At 47.1% G+C, this 24414-nt stretch overlaps 1 protein-coding gene across 2 annotated transcripts in view; it reads left to right on the top strand.

Annotated features, from left to right (window-relative positions):
* The window catches only part of FBLN2 (fibulin 2), a 111844-nt gene that overhangs the window by 20202 nt on the left and 67228 nt on the right, over nt 1–24414 (top strand). For both annotated transcript variants that reach the window (XM_027668966.1, XM_027668967.1), the window contains one exon: nt 14761–16201. In XM_027668966.1, the coding sequence (XP_027524767.1) occupies nt 14884–16201 (1318 nt within the window). In that variant the 5' untranslated portion in view covers nt 14761–14883. The remainder of the gene's footprint in view (nt 1–14760; nt 16202–24414) is intronic.

Raw genomic sequence — 24414 nt, forward strand, 5'->3', positions numbered from 1 at the left:
ACGGGCTGGAGCGAAAGTTGGGTTTGTTTTTGTTAATGTAAGTCAAGGAGTAGCAATGATTCACTGTGACAGGCTGAATGTGAGCCATATGAACCGAGCTGCACAGGCATAAAGGAGGATTGTGCAGCAAAATATCTCCAAGTAATTTAGATTTTGACACACTTACCACTTCTCAAGTTGCATTTCCCCCTCTCCTCGGCAGTCCTGCCCTTCCCCCACCGTCCAGGATCTGATGTGATGGAAAAATATAGGCATTGTCTCTGGGATTAGGAATGGGTGGGCTAAAAGTGCTTTTCTTCTGTGGATTTTATTATAGCAGTGTGGGAGCTTCACAAAGAGATGGTAATAATTATATGCACTTACATGGTGTTAAAAGATGAGTTTATGGGCTGAAATAAGTGAATTTTCAGACGATCTCTCCTATCACTTGGAGTGTGCCAGTGCCATGTGCTGATCTGTGGCACTGAGGGGTCTGGCCAGGCTGGTCTGTGGTGGTTCCCTGCTCGGAGGAGCTGGAGCTCAGCTCACACAAGAGCTGCATGTCCAGGGATTGCCTGTCCCCAGGAAGCCCCAAGAACCAGGCACGGAGCCACTTGCATCCCACTCCTGGGTGGAGGATTTTAGAATGCCATTTTTTTCCAATTAAGCACTATTGATTTCTTTTGTATGTGGGGTGTTTTGGTCGGGGTTTTTTTGTGTGTGTGGTTGTGGGGTTTTTTTCTGTAGACTTTTTTCCCCTCTTTATTCTGTGGTTTCTCTGATTGAATGGCAAATGAAAGCTGTTTTAATGTTGACTCAGATGACACAAACTCATAGCAGGACTTTATGTCCAGCCTTTTTATTGATTAAATATCTTGGCATTTGGGTAGAAGGGAATAGCAAAAGCAGTTCATTTCTGGCTGAGATTTCTGACCAGTAAGTGAAAGGCAGAGTAGGGAGCTGTGTGTGAGTGTAATAAGTGTAACATCTATAAAATAAGACATATTTTAATGGCTCTTAAACTTGAAGATTGGATTCTGTTCTCTTGGGAAGTGTATTCTGCAGATACAACAGACACACAGCAGGGGAAAGGAGAACAGAATTTGGTGTTGCAGTGAATTTGTTATAACCCCTGGCCCACTCCAAGCCTCCTCCTGAAGTTATTAGAAAGGATCCTGCTGAAAGTGGGGATAAAGGTAGTTGTTAAGGTTACATTGTGACCCACCTTTGCTGTTTAATGTTGAATGGGAAGTTCTTGAAGCAAACCAAAAACAATACATTGGATACTATTTTTAAGGAAAAAGCCCAGCAAAATGTCTGTCATCAGGTTCCAAACGATTCCTCGCTTCACTTTAACAATGAGCTATCCATTATATGGTCTTAATTTATGGAATGTTAAACAGTTTCTGGCATTACTGTGCCCCTGCAGGAGGAACAGATGGTACTTGTGAATGAGTTTTGCTGTGGCATAAAACGTTCCAGGTCTTCAGCAGATCATATCCATCTGTAAGAAAGAAACAGCATTTGTGTAAAGTAAAGATAAAGTCAAACAACTCGAAATCTTCTACTGAAGGAAAAGCAGTGCCTGGGGGCTGAGGTGGTAGGTAATGTGGGAAGATACTGCTTAATATAGTTTTAAAGGTGAACACTTATTTTTGTTAAACATCCCAAATGGGAAGTCTTGGTAGGCCAGACTTGGAATTCTGGGATTCTTCCAGTTGACCTTCATGGGAATGATTGATTTCTCCTACCTGGCCTCTGCCCTGTTGTGGTGCACATTTGGTGAAGGAATATCCCCTTCAGTTTATCTGTGTTCCTTACAATTCTATAAATGTCGTTTGTGTTCCTCAGAGAGTTCTCCTTTGCAGACTGAAAAATCACAGGCTCTTCAGCTCTGTCTACCTGAAAATAAGGCAACTATTCATGTAAGGTCCCTTTATGGTACATAGTTGTGGACTCCCCATTCCTGGAAGTGTCCAAGGCCAGGCTGGACAGGGCTTGGAGCAACCTGGGCTAGTGGAAGGTGTCCCTGCCCATGGCAGGAGGTGGAACAGGGGGAGCTTTAAGGTCCTCCCAACCCAGATCATTCTGGGATTCTGTGAAAAAGACAAGCTCATATCTAGGGCACAGTCCATCCATCCATCCATCCATCCATCCATCCATCCATCCATCTATCTATCCCAAACAGGTTATTGGTGATAGTATTGCCCTCTGAAGTCTCATCCACCCTTCACCCTTCCACTGACTCTAGAGTAAACCTCATCAGTGAGGTGACTTCTAGAAAACTGAACCTATTCTGCCCCTGTGATCTTCTGAGAGCTGAAATCCCTGGTCCTCTTTGTTCTGTTCCTGCTTTTTGGACTCTGAACACCCAAGATCACCGGATCAGCCGCTGCCTTCAGAAGTGATTCTGCAGAGCTGATGTACTTCACACTCTGGGCAATGCAATGCAAATCCTGCCTGTCCCAGGCTCCCGAGTCAGAGGGCTGGGTGTGCACGTCTGACTGGGCTGCCAGAGCGTTTCAGCCCCCCCAGGGTGAGGTGGGGTCGTGCCACAGGAAGGCTCTCTGCAGGTGCCTCTTTGCCGGGCGGCTGCACCTTGGCGCTGGGGGAGCCCTGACAGGGGATTTGAGAGAGCACTGCAAAGCTGGAAAACCTCCCATTGCACTTCCCTTACTTTCCTTGGTGTTTGGTTTGGGTTTTTTTCCCTCTTTTCCTGTTTTAAATACCAAGTGTTCTGTGATTCTGGGAAACTTGATTTCATTTTTTTTCATATCAGCAACTCTTCCATCTTAATTTTCCTTCCCGGTCATGTGCTGGACTGTGCAATCACTAATGTGGAAGGAGAGACAACCAGCTCTTTCTTCTCCCATTGTGTTAATTATTCTTTCCCCTTGTGTTAATTGTAGAATTTCCTCAGCTGGAAAATGAAATAACTTCCTTCCCTTTCAGAAGATCATTGTCCAAAAAATATATATGTATTTTAATGTGCCAAGACCAAACAATTTGTGTGCACTCATCAACACCACCTTAGTGGAATATTGTTCATTGTGATGAAAATCAGATTGAATTTACAGTTTTGTTGGTGTGTTCAGTGAAACCAAGATGTTGTGAAAAGAAAAGAAGTATTCCTGTTCTTTAAATCATATGTACCTGTATAAGGTAACATAAAATATTCAATCAGCTTTTTTTGTCAATGCAATATCAATGTTTCTGCATTGCTGAGATGTCTAATATCAAATGTTCTGCCTGTAGTGCCAAGTTATCATTGCATTAGTTAATGATCTTAAAATATTCAGGAGTCTGGGTTGTGTATTTACCCAGCAGATCATACTGGCTTCCTGTGGAAGTAGAAAATGTAGTGAATAACTTACAAAGTAAACAAAATTTCCTTTTCTAATATCACTCTGGTTTGTAGATTAAATATGGTACAGAACCACAAATCATTATGTACATGAGAACTGCACCCGTGCATCCGAGGGCAGAAGGTGCCACAGTGTATTTGGACACTCAGCAAACTATCACTGGGTATGTCAGCTGGGGGTTCTCTGCAGATACAGAAAAAAACCAATGCTCTGATCTCCAGGAAGTTTTCCTCCAAGTCAAGGTTACACCTTGGACAACTTGGATCTGGTCTAAATCAAAGGTCAAGATCCAAGATTCCGCAGGTGCTGCAGGCAAAGGAGTTGTGTACCTTCCTTAGAGAGCAAAAAGATGCCAGGGGAGTGCAAGAAATATGTGTATTTATGTTTCTGTGTCTGTTTATTTTGAATCCTTCAGCAAGAATTAATACTTTTTCCCTTTACATAACTTTGCTTTTATGAGTTTCAGGGTAGCAAGCACTCCTTTCATTTTATGATGACCCCTAAATACTTTCAAATCTCTTTCAGCTTGGTTATAAATAAATCTGCTGCCTGGAAGAGAACAGGTCTTATCACTAAAGAAGTGAATGAGACAACCAGTGTGATGCCTCCCCTGCCACACTTCTCTAGATTCCAGACTTCAGCAAATGAGCTGGCATTCCTTGCCTTGGCATCTCTTGGAGGATAAATGGGGCTCACAGCACTGCCCATCCAAACCTCTCTGGCAGATGCTGAGTCTGCAGGAGCTCTACACCATCAAGAGAAGGGCCTTGATTGGAAGCCGTGTGAGGACACTGAGGGCACTTGGTGTGTTCAGCTGGAGCAGAGGAGACTGAGGGGAGACCTCAGTGCAGTTCCAACTGCCTGGGCAGGGGCAGAGGAGGGGCAGGGAATGAGCTCTGCTCTGGGGGGACCAGGGACAGCAGCCAGGGAATGGCTGGAGCTGTGTCAGGGCAGGCTCAGGTTGGATCTCAGCAAAAGGTTCTTCCCCCAGAGGCTGGTTGGGCACTGCCCAGGCTCCCCAGGGCAGTGGGCACAGCCCCAAGGCTGCCAGAGCTCCAGGAGGGTTTGGATGATCCTCTGGGGCACAGGGGGTGACTCTTGGGATGGGCCTGTGCAGGGCCATGAGTTGGACTGGATGATCCTTGTGGGTCCCTTCCAGCTCAGCACATTCTGTGCAGTGCAGTTCCAGCAGATCTATAAGGTCCCAGCAGTGTGTGTTGGGTGCCTGGACCTCATCCTGCTCATCCCATCACTTCAAGGGCTCACAGGACACTGAGGAGCAAAACCCTCCTCAGCCTCGTGCCCAGCCAGTGAGGCACAGGGTGGTTTATATTCCAAAAGTGAGAGTCACACAACTCTGAACTTTCAGACAATTCTCCACAGCCTTTGAGGAGCAGTGAAGGATAAACCCAGGGTGGGAGATGGGAGGTAGTGCAGTGTAACTTCCATGAGCTACATCTGGTAGCGTTGTTGTCTCTCAGTGATGGGCTCTGAGGTAGAATAGCATCTTTCCACAGTTTGGTATCCAACAAACCAAATTAATTCCATTATCTCTTATGGAAAGTTTGTGCAGGGACACTTTGGATTGATGGATTGCATTTGCTGACTGATTAGCAGCATGATAGATGCAGCTTCATTTACAGGGATTTGCTTTCATTCATGAGGAAAAATTGAAGGTTTCTTTCCAGCACGGTTTTTGCATTAAAACTTTTCAAAGTGCTCAACGAATGGTAGGCTCTGATTTCCATTCGTTTAATGCCTGTGGTAATTAACATTTCTATGAGAACATTTTAACCAAATGTTCTACTTTTTCCTCCATTAAAATAATAATTTTTTGCTTTAGCTAAAGAATTTAATTGGTATATATAATAACTCTAATAGGGGCTTTCTTTTGTCACCAAATAAGAGGAAACTGTTCCCGAGGAATGATCACTGATGCTTTTTCTGGACTTTATTAATTTATAATTGGGAATATATTGTGCCATCCAATATCATGGTACATCCATTACATTTACTATAGATATGCTCTTGTCTGCAGTCCATGGAGGCCATGGATGGAGAGAGGGTGTGTGTGTGAGTGCTGAAATAAATCCAAGTTCCTTTTCTTCAGAACAAAGAATAGGTGGCCACATACTAAACTGGATTAATTAACTGAATGTTTTTCAATGCAGAATTACAAGGCTGGATCCTTAACGCAGCCTGTCTTTGAGGTGTTGATTTCTAAATCCTTTCTCCTTCATGGCTTGTAGAAAACCACAGGACTGAGGAATCAAGAAGTGAGGCTGAGAGGTGGCAAAGCAAAGGGGGTGACACCAGTAGCACCTTTTTGGTGGGAGATGCATCCACAGCTGTGGATCCTGGGTGCAGCTTCAGGCACAGCCTGGCTCTGGCAGGAGAGGTCCTATGCAGCCTGTCCTGCAGGGAAACCCAAAGACTTTGGTTCAGGCTTACTTCAGATAAGCCTTGTAGGTACAAATAGTGTCAGTCATGTCCCTTCCTTCAACAGGAAGACTGTCCAGATTAGAGCCCAGCAAACTCTCAGGAGCACTGCCAGGGGCAGAACTGGGATTATTCCAGCAGTGATAATGTGCTCAGGGCTACACAAAGGGCTAAAAACTTTATAAATTACAAATTCTGAGAACACTTAACATAATGAAGCAAATGGAATCCCAGTGGCTCAAGACAGATATTCCCTTGATGTGTGAGGTGGAGGTGGAAGTGACAGAAGTGATGCCTCCAAAACCTGAAAGGAATCACAAGGGATGGATAAATTTGAGCTAAGGGGTCTTCCTTCTCCAGTTTTTCCCCCCAGCCTTTCTCCTGAAGAACAGGGCAGAGAATGCCCTCTCTGTATGGAACAAAGGGATGGCCTTGTGTGCTGTCTGAGGGTTATTTATTTAAGAGCCAGAGCACAGGCAGGACCGTGGGTGTGCGAAGTTCACCTGCTGTCACACGAGTCCCAGGTAGGTTATGCAGCTGGGAGAGGAGGATGTATTTTCTCAGCTGTGGAGCAGTGCACAGCTAATGAAAGGAGTTGGTTTGTTGCTACAGTTGGTTGCTGAGAGCACGTTTACTCTCTTGAGGGACAGATTTGGCTCCTGTTGAGTCAGGAAGGAAAAGAGTTTGATCTTGGGCCCTTCTGGGGACTTCATGACATTGTGAAAAACCATTGTGCCTTGTGTCAAGATTCACAGTTTCTTCCTAGGGAAATCTTGGTTGTAGGCAGCAACTGCATGTGTTGTGGATCAAAGGAGGTGCATTGACAGAGCTCTGTCGAGCAGAAACCGTGAACCAAATTAGCAGGGTATGATCAAATGCTCTCTGCACTGCTCCTGTTATTGTCTCCACATCAGCAGGCAGAGTTTCACCATTAATCATGATAATGACAGAGTCAGGACACATTTACTGAAAAATTATTTACTGCAAACTTACTGCATTGATGCTTTGATGCTCATTTGGAATTAATTGGCAGGCTGGAGCAAACCCCTGTGAGTTACTCTGGAGAGTCTCAAATCCAGCTCTTCAGTTCTGAGGCTGAGGTTCAGGCCATGGAGGAGCTGCTGCTCCTCTGGCTGGGAGCAGTTCTGCCTCACAGGTACTCGGTGGAAAAATGGGTTGCAGTTCCCTTCAGCCTTTCCTGAATGAAAACTGTTGTTAATTATTTCCAAATTGGCACATGGCAGCGCACAGGGCAGGAAAGGCCATTGCTAAGCTGTCAGTTAAATGGTAGGCTTTCTTTTGCCTCATTTGGATTTTAGAGTGGGGGTGGGGGAATTTTCAGTTTCAACTGTTCCAAAAGAGCTGCCTGAAACAGGTAGGTAGTGCCGAGATGTTCCAACCAACACGTTTCCCAGCAAAAGATCTGTATTACTGTCACTGCTTAGGGCAGTGGGGTTCAAAGTGCATAAAAGAAGACTGTTATGAAAAAAAACAAAAAAACCCAGAACTCAAATCTGTTGCTTACAAAGAGTTTTAAGTTATAAAACTGCATCTTAATTATTTCACATTGAGGAAACAAGAAATGGGGAGAGGGGTCACAGGGGGAGCGGGAATGACATGCTCGGGTTTTGTGTGCCACTGTCCTTGAGGTTGCAGCAGGTTTTTTCCTTGGTGAGAGGCAGCAGCAGCCCTGCAAATGTGAGCTCTGTGAAACAGTGGGAAGGGACAGGGGGCTGGAGCATCCTACAGGAAAATCAGGGAAAGCAAGCAAGCAAGCGGGGTAAGAAATATAACCCAGGACCTTGAAATGGTGCATTGGAGGAGCACAGTTGTGAGATTGTACGGGGAGATTGTTCTGCTTGAGTTTCCCACTAAAAAGTATCTAAATAATGGGGAACATCATGGAAACTAGGAATTTTTCTCCCTGAGTAGGAGGAGAGGAGTGCAGCTCTTTAAGTAAATGAGAACAAATTCTTTCCCTCCCTCCTGCAAGCAGCCTGCAGTGCTGACAGTGCTCAGCACAGCCCAGGCACTGAGCTGGTGCTGGCCCCTGGGGCAGGGCAGGGCTCTGGGGCTGTGCTGCCCCATGGCAGGGAATGCCTCCACGTGTGTGCGGCTGCTCGAGGTGCTGTGGAGCTCAGGGACCTGTCTGCTGCCAAAAGAGCTCTCTCTGTGCAAATTAGTTCATAACTTATGAGCTTTGACAAGTTTTTGTTGGCTGCGCCTTGGGAAACGTTTTCGAGTGGCTGTTGCCGAGTTTGCTTTAATCTTTTCCCAGATTTCTTTGGCTGGCGTGGAAATAGCTGGATTATTTGATTGTGTTTCTGAGGAGTATATATAGTCACCTGAAACTTAGCTATGTAAGAAGAAGGAAAAAAAAGTGTATCAATAACAAACACATTTATTTTCACTCAAAAGTTAGAGCTTGGCTCCTTCTGCAGCAGAGCTGCGACCCTGGCCCAGCTGCCAGGATATGCTGAGCGTCCTGTGCATCAGCCAGAGGAAACGTGGTTGGTTTGTCAGGTCTCCGTGGCAGAGCCCTTGGCACTCTCAGCTGCTCTGGCCCTGCACGGCCCCGTGCTGAGCTCTCAGTGCCAGCGTGTCAGAGCTGGGACAGGGACCAGCCCCGGGCTCGGGGTGGGACGGCTCTGCCTCCTTCCCAATGTGAGTCCTTCCTCTGCCACACTCCCCCTGAGCCACTCTGGAGCTGCTGCAGATCCCATGACACGGCACTGTGCCCCTCAGTGAGCCAAGTACCTGCCCTGTTACTTTGGTGAGGGGGAGCACTGACACAATACACCCAAGCCATGATTCTCCCCTCCTCAGCTCTGCCCTGTCATTCCCTTGGAAAAAGGCTGCCTTCACTCTCCAGGACTTCCAAAACGCCTTCAAAAGCTGCACATTCTGGAAGGACACATCCCAGAGCTGCCTGGTCACTCTTGCTAATGCTTGGCTACTCCGGCTGAAATACCTCGGGGGATGCTTTTTCATTCCTGCAGCGTGGCAGGTTCCTGTTTGGATTTGAGGTGGGGAATATCCTGGATGGCTCGGGGGCGCTTCTGCTGGGAAGGGAGGTCTTATTGGAACAACTTTGGGAGACAATGTGAGTTTTGATTCCATCCTGCTTGCTTCTTGTTTGTCCCACTCTTAAGCTTGCTATTGAATTAAGCAATAATCCTCTGGACTCCCAAATGTCCATTTTTTGAAGTTTTCCGTGACAAGGGGGGTAATGGTAACTGATTTCTTATTGAGAATAAAGCTGAGGGAAACCGCCTGCAAAAGCCATGACTTCTGAACACGGGCTGGTTTTGCCAAGAACTGGAGTGTTGACAACTCCAGAGTGACTAAGCATCCCGTGCTTTGCTTTTGGTAAGGAAAAGCAGCTCGCTGAATTTGGATTTACATGGGGGTTTATCCCACCCCTCTGCTCTTTCTGCCAGTGCAGGTGCTCCAAATGAGAAGGCTGGATTGAGCTTGGCTCAAATTCCGTTAATTAGCAGGCAGAGATGAGGAGGTCTGGGCACTGAACGTTGCATAAGAGCAGTGAAGGAAACCCTTCTCCCCTTTTCATTCATCAGTGAATAGCCCTGCAGTTCCCCTTGTGAGGAGAGGGCCTGGAGCAGCCACAGTGATCCCTTCCAGCAGCAATCCCTTCCAGCCTGGTGAGATCACAAGTTTCCGGATTGAGAGGGTGTGAAAGGAAGATCTAATCCATGGGTTGGCACAGCCCACTCAGGAGTTACTGGGCTTAGGGGTTTTTTCTGTTTTTCATACATGAAAGATCTCTCACAAATTTCCATTTTCTCTTGCATTTAAGAGGGATTGTTTTAAATTGTTATTTCCTTCCATCCCCTCCCTTCTTCCTCCCTTGGTCTGAGCTGTGAGTGCAGCCACGGAAGAGCTGCTGGCAGCTGCAGCAGCCACAGAGCTCTGGCTGGGAGAGGTGTGAAAATGCAGGGACTGGGGAAATACATTCCCCTTGCTCCTCGGGGTGGGTGTGCACATGTGCTTCTTTTTTCTGCAGTGCTTCACCACTGTGAGAAGAGATTCAGCATCACCAAAACACTGACCATCACAGAGCAGGGCTGTGTGTGCTCCCTGGTCATGTACAGCCTGTGCCTGGAGAGCCAGTTTGGACTGAGTGGCACTGGGAGACCAGGAGAACTGTTCAGAGCGTCTCTGTGGGTTGATGAGCTTGCTTTCTCCAGTCCCTGCTGCACTGGTTTTCCCACAGCTTCTTTCTTAGTGTGCAGGGAACTTGGGTGGAGGTTCCTGGCCGAGGTCAGTGGCTGCCCCCAGTTACACCCAGCAGGGACTGTGCTCCCAGTGCCTGCACAGGAGGGCTCTGACACCTTCTGCTCTCACATCAGGCTGTCATCTGGCCCTGCTCCTTCTTCAAAAGTAGAAGATATGTATCAAACCAGCATTTCTGTTATTGCTAACCTCAAAAATGGCAATTTAGCGGGGGATTGAGAGGCAGGATAGAGAAAAGTGGTGTTCTATCTAAACCTGTTGTGGTACAACTGCAGGTACATCTTCAAGGCTGGAAGTCACTGGATTCTAATGCAGATGTTGTCCTCTACAGTGCTCTGAATTCATTCTCTTTATTGCTTTTTGTTTATAAATGGCTGCCTCTTTTTGTTCAGTGAACATTTGACAGGCAGTATCTCTTCCACATGTGCACACCTCCTGCACGTTTCTGGGGCAACCTTCACACAGAAGGGTGGTGTCTGTGGGAAGTCTTTGAAGGAAAGTGCCTCCTGTCACCTCTGCCTACCTAGAATGAGGTTTCTGGTTCAGCACTGAAATGAAACCATCTGGAAAAAGAATCTCCCAATAAAAGACTCCCCTTAATTTAAAGAAGTTGCACATTTAAAATGTCTAGATCTTCTGTGGGAACACACTGGTTTCATCAACATTTTTGAGTAATGTGACTGAACAGTTTTAATCAAGTCAACATTCTTCCTTTTAGTTTTATGTTATGGCTTTGATTGAAGTAAATCACTCAGAGTATATTGTTTTGCAAAAATGTCAGAATTTATAACTTTTTGGCCCCAAGTTGAATTGAAATAAGCATCTTGAAATCTTGTTTTCTTCCCCTGCCAGGAGACAGGAATATGATGTTTTTCAGCGAGGAGTAGTTACAATTTTGATGGCTGCTGCTGTTGAGCCTTGGATGTCCCATGACACAGATACTGGTTTAGTCTGCAAAGTGAAGCATTCTTTCCTTTTCCAGGAAGATGTGTGCCTGGAGTTCATGCTCATTTGGACTCTTACTTAAGCAGGTTTTCCATAAGGTGTCTTTGCATTTCCTGGGAATAATTTTTAAAGAAGGAATCAAGGTCTAAGGAACTATAGTGGTCTGACCATCCTCTGCTGCTGGTTTACCTCACAGGTTTGCTTCTGTAGGCTTTGAGGGACTCAGTCTTAATCCACTGCTTAATCCCTCCCTTGCTCAGGACACACTGTGTGCACAGGAATGGCAACAACTGCTTTAAAAGCAGCCCAGTAAAACCCAGTAAAGCCAAGAAGATTAGATATTGAACCAAAGGAGAGGAGGATATACAGGTTAGCAAACTCCACAAAGGACATCAATGGGATCCTTCTGGGTCATGAAGCAGTGCATGAGGGCTGCTGTGGGTGGCATTTGGGTTACCTTGCTGTAAAGCTCTGTAAAGCTTTCAACAGAGCCTTTGAAAGACCTTTATTTTAGGTGTGCAGGGCTTAATTTCTTGTGGCATCTCCCTCAGTGGAGCAGCAAAAGGCAGTGACATTGGTAAGAGTGGGTGAAGGACACTGGTGAGAGCAGAAAGACCCAATCCTCATTGAAGTGAAGTCCTTGTGTATAACCCTAGTTGTGTAAAAGGACATTAAGGGAAGTACAGAAATCGTTAATGGAAGCAAATTATTGCAATAACATCTGCTGCATTAAACTCCCCTATCCTTCAGAGACAGTGCATTTTTATTTAAAGGTTTAGACACCTTTATTTACAGCTCCAGCTTTTGATGCCATTACCAAGTAAAGAGCTGCTGTCTCCAGAGTCATCCCAGCACTAGGGAAGGGTGTGGATGCAGAGGCACATGGGCTGCCGGGGCTGGCAGGAGCACACCCCCGTTTGGAGGGATGGGTTGTCTCAGTGGGGCTCAGCAGTCCTGTCTGTGCTCTTCACTCAAAGCTGCTTTTCTCTGTGCCTAAAGTAGAGGCTGTTTCTTTGATATGCAAGCATTGGGGGGAGTGATGGGTGTGGGGAACAGATGGAGAAAGCACAGGGAAAACAGTGGTTTACAGGAATAAAAAGAGGTGCTTTTGTTGGAGTCATTACACCGGAAACAAGGAGCCTCTGATGAAGGGAAGTGAGCCTGAGGGTAGGGAAGGTTGTGGTGTTGACAGAGAAAGGGTTTGTAAGGATTTCAGCCTTATCAGTTTAACTTGAAAACCCAGAAGCTGAGGGATGTGGAAATGGTGGGAAGACAAAGGGTACAGAGAGACTGAACAGGGCACTGAGCAGAAAGTGTGAGAGGTGGGAGCAGGGACAGGACTTGCCAAGAGCTCTCCGGGCCTCTCTGTGGGCGAGAGGCAAGGGAGCAAGGACGGGAACAGAGGAAATGCTGGAGGTGACCTGGACAAGCAAACAAACCCTTGGACAGAAAGGGGTGTGCGGGAGGGGGGCAAGAGGTGACTGTCCAGGGGAGGGCAGTGGAACAGCTCCTTTCCCAAAGGCAGGACTGCCCCAGGGTAAACCCTCAGCTGATCCTGAACGTGCTACAGGTGAGTTCTGACTGGCCTCCTGCACAGGGGATCATTGGGGTTTCTTGTCAGGAGTTCAGGTTTATGCCTGAGGAGTTTTGGGAAACCCGAATGTCCAAGCAGGGCAGACAAGCACAGCTCCCAGGGGTGTCCTGACGGTCCCCCTGAGCTGCTGGGCTGTGCTGCCCCGGGGCAGCAGGAGCTGACTGGGCTAAAGGGGGTGATAACACAAGCTCACCCTTCACATGTGCCCCGCCTTTGTGCACACACAGAGGGGCCAAACCTGGGGCTGGGACACCCAAACAGGACGCTGGGGCTGGGACACCCAAACAGGACGCTGGGGCTCTGATCCTGGGAATCCTGCTGTGGGAGAGGGAATATGGGCCAGGGGAGAGTTGAGCTCAGCTGCTTCCACCGTGGAGTTTGACCAAGGGACATATATGTGCTGCAGCACTAAAGCCAGGAGGTACCAGTGGGAGGGAATGACAAAATCCTGCTGTGAAGCACAGAAGTTATCTGTATTTGTCCTTCTATTCACCGTTTCCCAGCTAAAGTGATGTAACAATTACAAATTTGGCTTACCTGGAAAAGCTGCTGAAAGTAGGATAAATTATTAATTCCCAGGCTGGGTTCTGAAGAATTAATTTCAGCACCACATATTGAAAATTCTCCTTCATAAGAAACAGCCCCGTTTCGAGAACAGTTCTGAAACGGTGAGACTCTTGCAAGCCATTATTGTATTTTTTGACAATTTTATTTTTCCTTCAGTCACTATCCTTTAGCACATTCAGCAAATATACTGAAATCAGGAATAGGAAACCTACATTTGTAAGAATTATATCTCTGTGCAACGTAGTGAAGTAATTGAAATTCCAGGGCAGAACTGTGGAAATTCTTAGCACAGTTTGTCCATATCTTATCAGAACAGGCACGCTTTTCCCATGGCCTGGCCACATGCCAGCAGGGATGGAGCAGACTGGTTGGAAGCCCACTTTGAATGGGCAAAGTAATCTTTCTGAATGGATTTTCTGGCAGCATTCCTGTTGCATGTGTGGTTTATTGTTCTTGGGGATGTGACTGTATTTTACCCCCCAGATAAATGTTTTAGGGTCATTATTCTTTTGATGATGGGAGGGCTTCTGGAAAAACAATCAGATCACTAGTCCTATAAAATTCTATAGGCAATTTTTTGTTGTTGTTGTAAGTGGTTTTCCATGTTAATTGTGTAGCTTTTTGAGCATAATTTTGATGTAAAGGACAACAGCTGATTCACTCTTAAACTTTTCTAAGGTCAAAGGGTTTAGTAATTAAAAAGCAAACCATTTTCTTCAAGGCCTTTTAATAAAGTGATATTATGCCAATTTATTTATACATAAATATATATATATATGTATATATTCTGTTCATAGTTCACTATAAAGTACTGCTGGTGTTGTCAATACTAAAAGAAGTGGTTGCCAGTGGTGGCAGATCCTCAGTTGGTGTCACTGTCCTCCAGTGAAGTCGGAGTCGATCCCTCTGTGCACCACAGTCCTGCTGTGGAGCTGTGCCAACCTCTGTGAGCAGAGAATCCGGCCCCTAACATGTATTACAGGATAGCTAATATGATGTGCAACCACAAAGTAACCACAATACACAAAGAAGTTCTATTTTAGCACTGCTGGAGCAAAGAAATAACTGTTAATGCTGGAGACTGACGTGCAAAAGATTGCTCAGTGGGGGAAGGAGGCAGAAAAAAGTCCTTATTTTGTATTAACATGCATACAGACAAATTCTCACGTCCCAGGGCCAAGTTTTGTCTATAAAAATTCCTTAAGATTTGGGTATTTGTAATTAAAACATAAAGAATAATTATCTCAAGCTTGTATCTGCAGAGGAAGAACTGTGTATTTACTTATTCTCTGCCAAAAAAATCCTTTTAGCTAGGAAGATTACCAAAAAGGCACTGAAGTATAAAGGCCTCCTTTTTATTGAAAAATATATACATTTTGTCAACAGATTCAAAACAGAACAGTCACAACTGTTTTTTCTTCCTTTCTTTTTCAAAATAGGGGTGGGGGAACCATAGAACTCCAAACTTAGTGCCTACAATGCTTGGAAGACATTAAGATTAATTTTGTCCTTCGGTTTCCAGATGTTGGATTTCGTCCCAAGTTTTAAAGACCTCTAATGTTTAGCAGGATACGTGCCGAGTATAGTCTTTAACAGAGTTTTCTTTCATAACTCCAGGATCCATGAGAAAAGGTAACTCAGGAAACCGCTGCGGATTCGGAGCTGAACCTCCAGCCCTGCAGGAAAACAGCCAGCGCTGAACGTGCGCCCTTGGACTGGAGCTGCGCTCGGGAAGAGGCCATGGCTGGGCAGCCGAGCTGCTGGAATGCCGTGCTCCTGGTGCTGCTGTGTGCGGGCAGTGCCCGGGCCCAGCGGGACTGCACGGGCGCCGAGTGCCCGGCCCTGGAGAACTGCATCGAGGAGGTGCTGGAGCCCGGCGGGTGCTGCGCCACGTGCCTGCAGCACGGCTGCACCTGCGAGGGCTACCAGTACTACGACTGCCTCAACGTGGGCTTCACCAACGGCAGGGTGCCCGAGGGACAGTCCTACTTCGTGGACTTCGGCAGCACCGAGTGCTCGTGCCCCAAGGGTGGCGGGAAGATCAGCTGCCAGTTCATGCTGTGCCCGGAGCTGCCCCCGAACTGCATCGACGCCGTGGTGCCGGCGGACGGGTGCCCGCAGTGCGGCAGGATCGGCTGCCTGCACGAGGGGCAGAAGTACGTGGCGGGGCACACCTTCCACATGCCCCCCTGCAAGGTGTGCCACTGCCCCAACGCCGGCGGGGAGCTCATGTGCTACCGCCTGCCCGACTGCGACACCTTCGCCCTGAACACGGCCAGCCCCGGGGACGCCGAGGACGGGGAGCCCGAGAGGCACTACGACGATCCCTACAGCTACGACCAGGAGGCGGCCGAGGGGGACAACACCCAGCTGGAGTCTCCCAAAAAGTACCGGAGTTACTCATCCCACCTGGAGCAGGACAGCCAGGAGCAGGGGGAGGACTATGACTACCCGGCAGCCAGCGTGGCCCCGTCGGTGCCAGCCCCGGCCCGTCCTCCCCCCGAGGGGACGGTGCCCCCCAGCCCCGCCGTGCCCCAGGGCCCCGCCGAGGTGCGCGGTGCCACCGAGAGGGGCGAGAGGCGCAGGGTGCCCCGCACCACCGCGGCTTCCCTCCGGCAAGGCACGCACAGGGAGGCACCAGCAATCACCAGAGCTCCTGTGGAGCACACGACGACCACCACTGAGACCCCCCAGCACACGGAGGAGCTGGAGAGGAGACCAAAGGGGAAGCAAGGGAACAAAGAGAGGCGCGAGCAAGAAAGAGCCCCCCACTCTAAAATGAAAAAGCATGTCAGGAAAGAAGAGCCAGCAAACAGCATGTACCAGGGCTTGACAGAGGGGAATTTAACAGAGCCGAGCTGGGCAAAGTCTTCCCATGAAACCCTCGAGGGAAACGATTTCCCCAAGGTGAAGTTCAGTGCAACGACCTCCCCTCCTGTTGCTCTCCAGGAAGACCGCAGCCAGTCCTCCCCAAAGCAGTCCCAGACGCTGTATCGGTACCACCCCGAGGAGGATGGGGACCCCAACTCCATCCACGCCAACCCCAGGCTGCCAGAAGGTAAGAACTGCTCCCAGTCTGGGTGCCTGGGGAACACTTACTCATAATAACATTGGGGCATCCACTGATGTGTTCTTCTTGCTGCTGCACGTGGGCATGAAACCCAGCAAACCCCCACTCACCTTCTTTCATCCCTTCAGGAGATGTTTGTGTTTCATTTCACATAACAGGTACCATTTCACCGTTGCCCACCTTGCTTTGATTTTACAAAGCATGGGGATGGTGTTTTCTGGTATTTTTACTTTATTTCAGATGATGATTTATTAAACTGTGACCTTTTCCTTCAATTACTTGCTTTTAATTTCTATCAAGATGTAATAGAAACATCTTCCTCTACACAAAAGGATTTAATTAGTTATCCTCAGTTACCAACTCAATGTAATCACATTTGTAGCTTTTGCTGCTTCTGGGAAGAAAGTGAAACAGTTGTGTTTCCACTATGAAAATATTTACAGCATTTGTTGTAATATTTATCCCATGGTTGAAAGCCTGTCTAAGCTCATTAGTTCAAGAACTTCATAGATACACTCAAATACCCCTGAGGACTGGTAGGGAGAAAAAGAACTGCCTCTTGCTTTGTGTTTTTTGGGACTGGAAGTTTATGGTGTTTGTGGAAAGTGTATGTGTCTCCTCCCTGCCTCTGGATTCCTCCTGACATCTGCAGGGAAAGTTGATTATATGCTTTATGCAGTGCTCATTACTGTAATGAATGCCAACTTCATCGCTGGAAATTAGCACATGTACAGCTCCTATTTCCAATTCATTTGTCATCAAATCAAGAGCAATACCTCCTTTTTCAAGATGTGGCACAAAATGTTCTCACGAGACCCAGCAGCAGAACACTTGCAGGAAATACTGATTAGTCTCCATGCACTGATATTTCTCCCGGGTTGTGTAGGGAGCCCTTAAACATCTTGAGCTGTCAAGTCCATCTACTCAAGAAGTTTAAGGCAGATAGGAGGAGGAAGCAGAATTGGAGCTGAGACTCCAGGTCCCAACACAAGCAGCACCTTGTGACTGTTCACCAGGCAGTGGAGATGGCAGCCTTTTCCTTTTCCTTTACCTTTTCCTTTTCCTTTGACTGCCCTTTTATTTGTTGCAGCCATCTCAAAACCTGAGCTGAGCTGTGCACCAGTTCTGTGTGTGACACATAGATCTGAGTTAGGACTAATATGGAATGACCTGTTTTCTGATGTAACTTAAAAAAACCCAAAAACCAACTTCCTTAAAACTAAGTTGCCTTTTCTTTTTCTTTCAAAAAGGAAAGATGGGTTCACGCTGAAATTATCACTGAGAGGCTTTAGGAAAGGCTATTGGGGTGAGTGTTCAGCAGCAGAGCCAAATGCTACGTTTTAGAGTCTCCTTGGGTGATTTCCAGTCTGGGGTTCCTGGGAACTGCTTGGCTGAGACAGGTCTGGTTGTGGGCTGGATTAGTTTGAGGTGCCTGGAGCAGAATGTGATGGATGTCACGTCAGGCAGGGATGGTTTAGCCAACAGAAGCAGGCCTGGGAATCACTGGATGCCATCTCCCCCTTAGCTGAGGTATCTATGATTTCCTTTAAATATTGTAAAAGTAGAACTGAAAACAAATATCCCTTGGGAGCACAGAACTCTCTGTCTGGCTGTGGATGATGCAGCTCTGAGGCTGCAGATTCTCTGGCTCACAGAGTTGCTGCATGTTCTGGGAGCAAGTGCCAGTGTCATCACACCATGTCCATCCAGTCACTGACAAGTGGGAGCTGACCAGGGAGCTCCTCTTCCCCATCTGCTCCACCATTCCCATTAGGAGTATTGGTGGAAACAGAACAGAGCCTTCTCCAAAACTTGGGAATCTCCCTTGCTGGTGGCAGTGCTCATGCCTGGGGATGGTGGTATTTCCACGGGTTTTGTTGTTTTAATGGATGTGGTTGTGACTCATGTGAGTAGGTCCATACGTTTCAAGTAATAAAACACACACATCTTGTCTCTTCCTGAGCCAGTGGGAGAGGGGGAGTGAAGGCATTAGTCAGACTTGAAAGAAAAATTAACCTCGCCTACAGATATAGAATGAAAACATAGATTTTGCACATGTATTTCCAACTATAAAATGACAGAATCTACCAGAATTGCCAAATAACTTCTTTTCTCCCATCAAGAGTCATCAGCAGGATGTTAACTGCATCAGTCCCCTAATTTTTAGAGCCTGCAAGGCTGTTATGTTTTTTCCTAAGGAGGCTGCAGCCAGTGGCAGCAAGCACAGGTTTTGTTTAACCAGTTCTCAGCAGAGTGCTGTGGGGACATTTCTGTGACTGTACAGACAGTCTAGATATATTTTTATAGTTTCTTGTAGTTTTGTTTCTCTCCAGAGTTTAGAAAAGTGTAGGAGTCTCCACAGAGGCGTTTGCTGCACTAACAATTCAGCCCCAGTCATATGGCCTTTTGTTCCTCCTATTAGCTGCATCCTCTGTCCAGAACTGATGTGGTTGGATCCTGATGCCTTTTGTTAAAAACTTGGCTTCATTACTTGTATTTTATGTGTCTCACTTTGGTTTTACATGTAGCTGAGTTTTCATCTCCCAAACCTCTGCTGGCTCATATGTAATCTAATGGTGGAAACAACGTGGAACACTTTGGTGCTCAGGAATGGTTCGTTTTGTGTTTTGATTCTTTCTGCTTTTGAGCATTGTTTTTCATCTCTGTTTCATGTGAAACACTGCTGTATTCACATCAGCCAGCCAAGATGATCTCTGTAGCATCTCCTCTCACAGACTCCAGTTGCCATTTGTTTGGGGAATGTTCTCCCCTCTCCTTTGGCTGCTCTGAGCTTTGCTGGAGCAGCTGTTTTGTGGATTTTCTGGGTGCTGTGTGGGGCCAGGCCCTCGCTGGTGGCTCCCTGGGGCAGCAGCAGCACCACTCGTGGTCCCCAGGGGGGATGTCACAGAAATGGGCTCTTTTGGGAGCTGGTTTCTCTGGTTGCAAGGTGGGAAGTCCAGCACCAGCTCTGTAGGGCTGTGTGAGCCCAGGGGATATTTTCCTGCCTCTGACAGATCCAGTGGCTGTTCCACAGGGGTTTCTGCCACCCTACCAGCCCACAACACTGCCTGAGGGTGAAATACTTGTGTTCTACCCCACGCGTGAGGGCACTTGTCATAGGTCTTGAACACAGACTGAAGAGCAACTTCCTTCAGCAGCACACAGCCCCTCTGGGGTTTCTGTGCAAATGTTAGTCACTCCATTCCTAAAGGAACTAGAAGTGTAAAGTAGAGGTAATTACTCAGCCTAGAAAGTGTAAATTAAGAACTCTCACCATGGGAAAGGATGAGATTAATGAAGACTGTTCTCTTTATACACACTCTCTCCAAAGATTGATCTTGCTCTATCACTTACTGCAAGAGCAGCAGAGGGAGTTTTAATTTCCTATTTATTTCCTACTTCCTCATCCTAAAAGTGCTCTGAACAGAGGAGGGCTGACTAAAACATCTTTCAAGAAGTTACTGTCACGTTCTGTTATGATTCTTCCCCCTGTTTTCCATTTCCCCGTGCTCTGGCAGTAGAATGCTGTTCCTTGGATAAATGTTAACTCAGGTAGCGAGCAGCTTTGTAGTGAATGTTTTATGATTTGCATTCTGGTTTTTGGCAGGCTGAACAGCAGTTTGGGTTCCAGAATGGAGGTACTTTTCCACTTAAACTCCTCCACGCCTAGTGACTTTTTATCGTGGTCATGTTTAGAGATAAGGATAATTGTTCTCCAGCTGAAGTGAATTGCACCAATTTGTGAGCTGAGATCAGTGGATGTGAGAGTGGCGCTTATTGCAGGTGAATCCTGATCAGGCAGCAGCTCCTGGGAGGCTCTTGTGTAACCTCTGAGGGTGTAGCTAAGATGTCAACCAACCCATCTGCTGCCTGTTTGCTGGTATTGAAGCTCATGAGGGAAGATGACCTTGAATTCCCTAACTGAGGACAAACAGGAAAGGAGATCCATGTGCAGGGCCAGTAGTTGGGCTCATGATCCTTGTGGGTTCCTTCCAACTCAGGATATTTTATGGTTCTGTGAAAGCAGACCTGCAGGGAGGGTTTCTGAAGCATTCTCTGAGCCCACCCACCCTTTCTCTCTCTGATTGCCACCATAAAAAGCACTGGAGGTGGGAGAATGCCATGGATGGTCCTTTGGAAACAAACTCTTATTTGCAATTACTTTGTATTTTTTGCTCTCAGGTGAAGTGTTCTCTCAGGTTCACCTGAATTACCTCAGGCTTAATCCTGTGTTCTCTCCTTTATCCCAGTTCTCTCTGTAACAGGTAGAAATCACCTATGAGCCCTCAAACCAGGATATCTGAGGAATGAAAATAAACCTCAGGAGAGTGGTGTGTGAGGAGAAAAAGCCTCTGGGCCAGCAAGCGTGAGTCAGCATGAATTACAGCCCTGGGGTGACAGTGCTCAGTGGCTCCCTGGTAGCTGAAGTTCAGAGATAGCAACGTCCTAGAGGAAGGCAGTGTGGATGGGAATAAAGCAGGCTGAGATACTTGCAGAGGAAGACTAAAATGCTATAAAAACTAAAAACTTTTTAAAGAGAGAACCACAAAATAGACCTACCTGGCCTGCCAAAAATGGCATTCGTACTCTTATGAGGCAGCTGGACGCTGGTTTAGGAGGCAAAGGAAAAAACTAAAGCATTTCTATTAATTCCAAAATGCCGTGTGTGGTATGTGGGGGCTGATTCTCTCATGGCTGCCAGTGCACAACCTTCCCTGCAGCCCTTCCCTTGTCCCCTCAGTGCTGTGACCCCTCCTGGCCCAGCTCCACGGCCTGGTCATGAACCCATGAGTGGCTCCTGCAGGGACCTCCCATGGACCACCTGGCAGATTTGTTTGTCTTCTTTCCAATATCTAAAAGCATAAGTAGGGCTGAGGCTGGACAGCCAGGTGACCTCGTTGTGGCCTTTTAGTACTTCAAGGAAGCTCTTAAAAGACGGAGAACGACTTTTTACACGTGCAGATGGTGATGGGAATGGCTTTAAATTAAAAGAGGGCAGCTTTAGATTAGATATTAGGAAGAAATTTTCCCCTGGCAGGGTGGTGAGGCCCTGGCACAGGTTGCCCAGAGAAGCTGTGGCTGCCCCATCCCTGGAAGTGTCCAAGGCCAGGCTGGACAGGGCTTGGAGCAACCTGGGCTACTGGAAGATGTCCCTGCCAGGGCGTGGGACTGGATGGGCTTTAAGTTCCCTTCCAACCCAAACCATTCCATGATTCTGTGTTGAAGGGAACCACTTGTGCTGGATTGAGCCCATTGGCACTCTCCATTTTAACAAGACCAGTGATTTTAAGTGTGTGTGTGCCAGACACTGCTTGTGGCATGAATTTGTGAGCAAAGGGTGCAAGGAAAACCCAAACCTGCCCTGATGACATGAAGAAGTGGGCTGAGAATAATTGTTTGCAGACTCTGAAATAAACAGTACCAAAATATCCAATCTCCAGGCACTGGACTGCCAGATGTGACCTGGCTTTCAGTGGGCCTCTCTCAAGTGCTTTGAGGAACTGGGATCAGGAGGGCTGATCTAGCCCAGGCATGTAGGCAGCAGCTGAATTTAGAGTGTCCAGACCCGTCCTAGCCAGGAGCAGAGTTCTGGGGCTTTGCTTTGTGTCTAGGTGATGTCTCTGGACATGTTGCTGCATGGCTGCTGCTTGTCTGTCTGTGTTTTGGGAACTGCTCTGGGTCAGACCTTGGTTGCTGCCTTTCCAGCTGGCTGGGCTTCAGCTTTGCAGGAATCCCCCTTTGGAGCCCAAACCCTCCTCACCACAGACTGTTTTCCATTCCTCATGTGCATCTCCCTGCTCAAACCGAGCTATGAACCACAGCTCAGGAGCTCCTGGGTGCCAACACTTTGGTGTCAGGCTTTTATGGGGCTGGTTTGGTCCTTGTCTCTTAAAGAGTATTTTAAGTAGTGACTGTATATTGAACCAGGAGCTTGTGATCTTTAGTTAGAGATTATATAGAGGATCTTTTCTTAAAACTGCAAAGGTCTGTGCAGTGGTGCAGGCACAAGCCTGGTATTCACAGTGCCAAGTTTCAGTGCCATGCTTTGCTAAAAGCTGTGTAGCCTGTCACAGTCAGAGGAATGCAGACTTTGAAGAGCCTAAACAACTTGCAGAAATGCTCAGGTCTCAAGTTCTTTTCTGTTTAAACCCCAGCACCTGCCAATTCAGTAAACAGAGATGTGTAAGAAGGTGGTTCTCTGTCTGCCTGTGCTGCTCACAGAATTGACATAACAGCTCCACACTGGAGTGTGATCACAGGGATGAGCCTGTGAATGCCTGGGCACCATGACAGGCAGGTACAATATGCAGGGTGGGACAAATGTGTGTGTTCCTTCAGCTCCTGCTAGTCGTACGTTCATGCAGTGCACCCTGAAGAGCACAGTTCTTGGTGGTGCTGAGGTGCAGCCACACTTCCCCTCTGCTCACAGTGCCTGTGTACACCGAGGTGTTTGTGCTGCAGCACAAGGACCCTCACTCACAGGTGGCTGGAGCAGTTTTGGATAAGGAAATCCATTGTGTTCAGTGTTGGCACCAAGGGAATGTGCAGAGAATGTTTGAAAGTGAAAGAGGGTGACACATTCACTCCTGTGGGGTGTGTATTTTGGCATGTCCCATCCTCCCTGGGGGAGCGTGGCACTACTGGCACAAGCCCAAAGGGCAACACCTGCATAGGACAGGTTTTCCACAGCGACAGTGAACACAGAAAAAGGTTCTCAGATATCCTTGACTTCATGGAATTTAGTTACAAAGATAGTTTAATCTTATATGTTGCAATAATACAGCTGGAGTGGAGCCCCTAAGCTAGGAGGGCATCACAGTATCTTTGGGAACCCACCCCGTGTACCTGTAATGTCGAGGCAAAAATCATCATTTGTGCAGTGTTATTTCCATCCGTGGTTTGTGACAAGAACATTTAATCTCAATTCTGAAATTCAAACATGCTGTAGACAAACTATGAAAATAAGATGGGCGTTTTCTTGTACAAATTAATTACCCACTTGAACAGACAAGGCTGTTGGGCTCACCAGGTTTCTCAGGAGGACTCCATTTGCTGGTTATTTATAGTAGGTATCTGAAAGTATTTTTTTGTATGCATGATTGATACTTCTTCAGAAAGCAGAATTTAAATGAGACTTCTTTGCAGTAGTGTGTCTGTTATTCTAATCGATCACCAAGGAATTAAGAACAACTGTGAATATAGCTCCTTGTCAGAGAAAGGCGAGTGCAAGTAGTAATTTCTGATCCAAATTTTGAGAGACAATAACCTTTTGAACAGTTTCAAATATGCAGGCCAAATAAATGTAGCTTTCTAGCACATGCTTACTCATGAAAAGATCTGTAATTTCATTACCCTGGGCCTCACAGAGAGCAGTATCTGTTACCTCTCAGGGATTCTTAGGTAACAAGGCAGCAGTAACTGGAATTTTATAAAGATCCCTTTATGTGTGAGCAGGTTTTATGTTTTCTTGACCATTCCCAGTCTGTCTGTGCTGTGCCTGAGATGACCAGTTCTCTTCTAAAGCCACCAAAAAGTCCTAAAGCACCTTCCCAAGTCTGTGGTGGCACTGAGCCAAAGGCTGAGAGACAGAGAGGGGAAAGAAGTAATTGTGGTTTCTTTAGGACCAGCAAACCTCCTCTGCACATTTTGCCCTCCCCTGCCTGTGCCTGATGCCAGGGAGCTGCAGTGCCCACCCTGATCCACTCCCCTTGCTCCCACCCTGCCTGGGAAGTGTCTGGGACCCTCAGGCACCCTGTGGAGAGCAGACTGGTGAGCAGCAGCATTCCAAAGCCTCTGGCTCTGCAACTGGTCACTGCCTGCTGGAATTACTGGTTTTCCTCCCCCACTGGGACGTGCTGGTGGTGATGCAGTAGCTGCTTGGGTGGTGGCAGTTCTCTGGTGGGTCCCGCACACAGGTCTATGGCCTGGCCTTGCTGGGGGCAGTTCTGGGTGCAACTTATTCAGCCCCTTCCTACGCCAAAAAAAGGAGCCATTTAGAAAAACACACAGAGCAATAATTCCTTGTCCCTTGTTGCTCTGAGTGCTGGTTGCTTTTGTGGTGCTGTTGTGAACCACAGGGATTCCTGACTGCATTCAGAAAGGCCCAGAGTTGTTTGACCATAGTTTTGAATTACCAAGTACTAAAATAAATGTTTATGGCTTCAACAGCTCTGGGTTTAAAACCTTTTAACAGTATAAAC

The sequence above is a fragment of the Corapipo altera genome, unplaced genomic scaffold (assembly GCF_003945725.1).
Source record: "Corapipo altera isolate COAL_440 unplaced genomic scaffold, ASM394572v1 245, whole genome shotgun sequence".
NCBI classification, from domain to species: Eukaryota; Metazoa; Chordata; class Aves; order Passeriformes; family Pipridae; genus Corapipo; species Corapipo altera.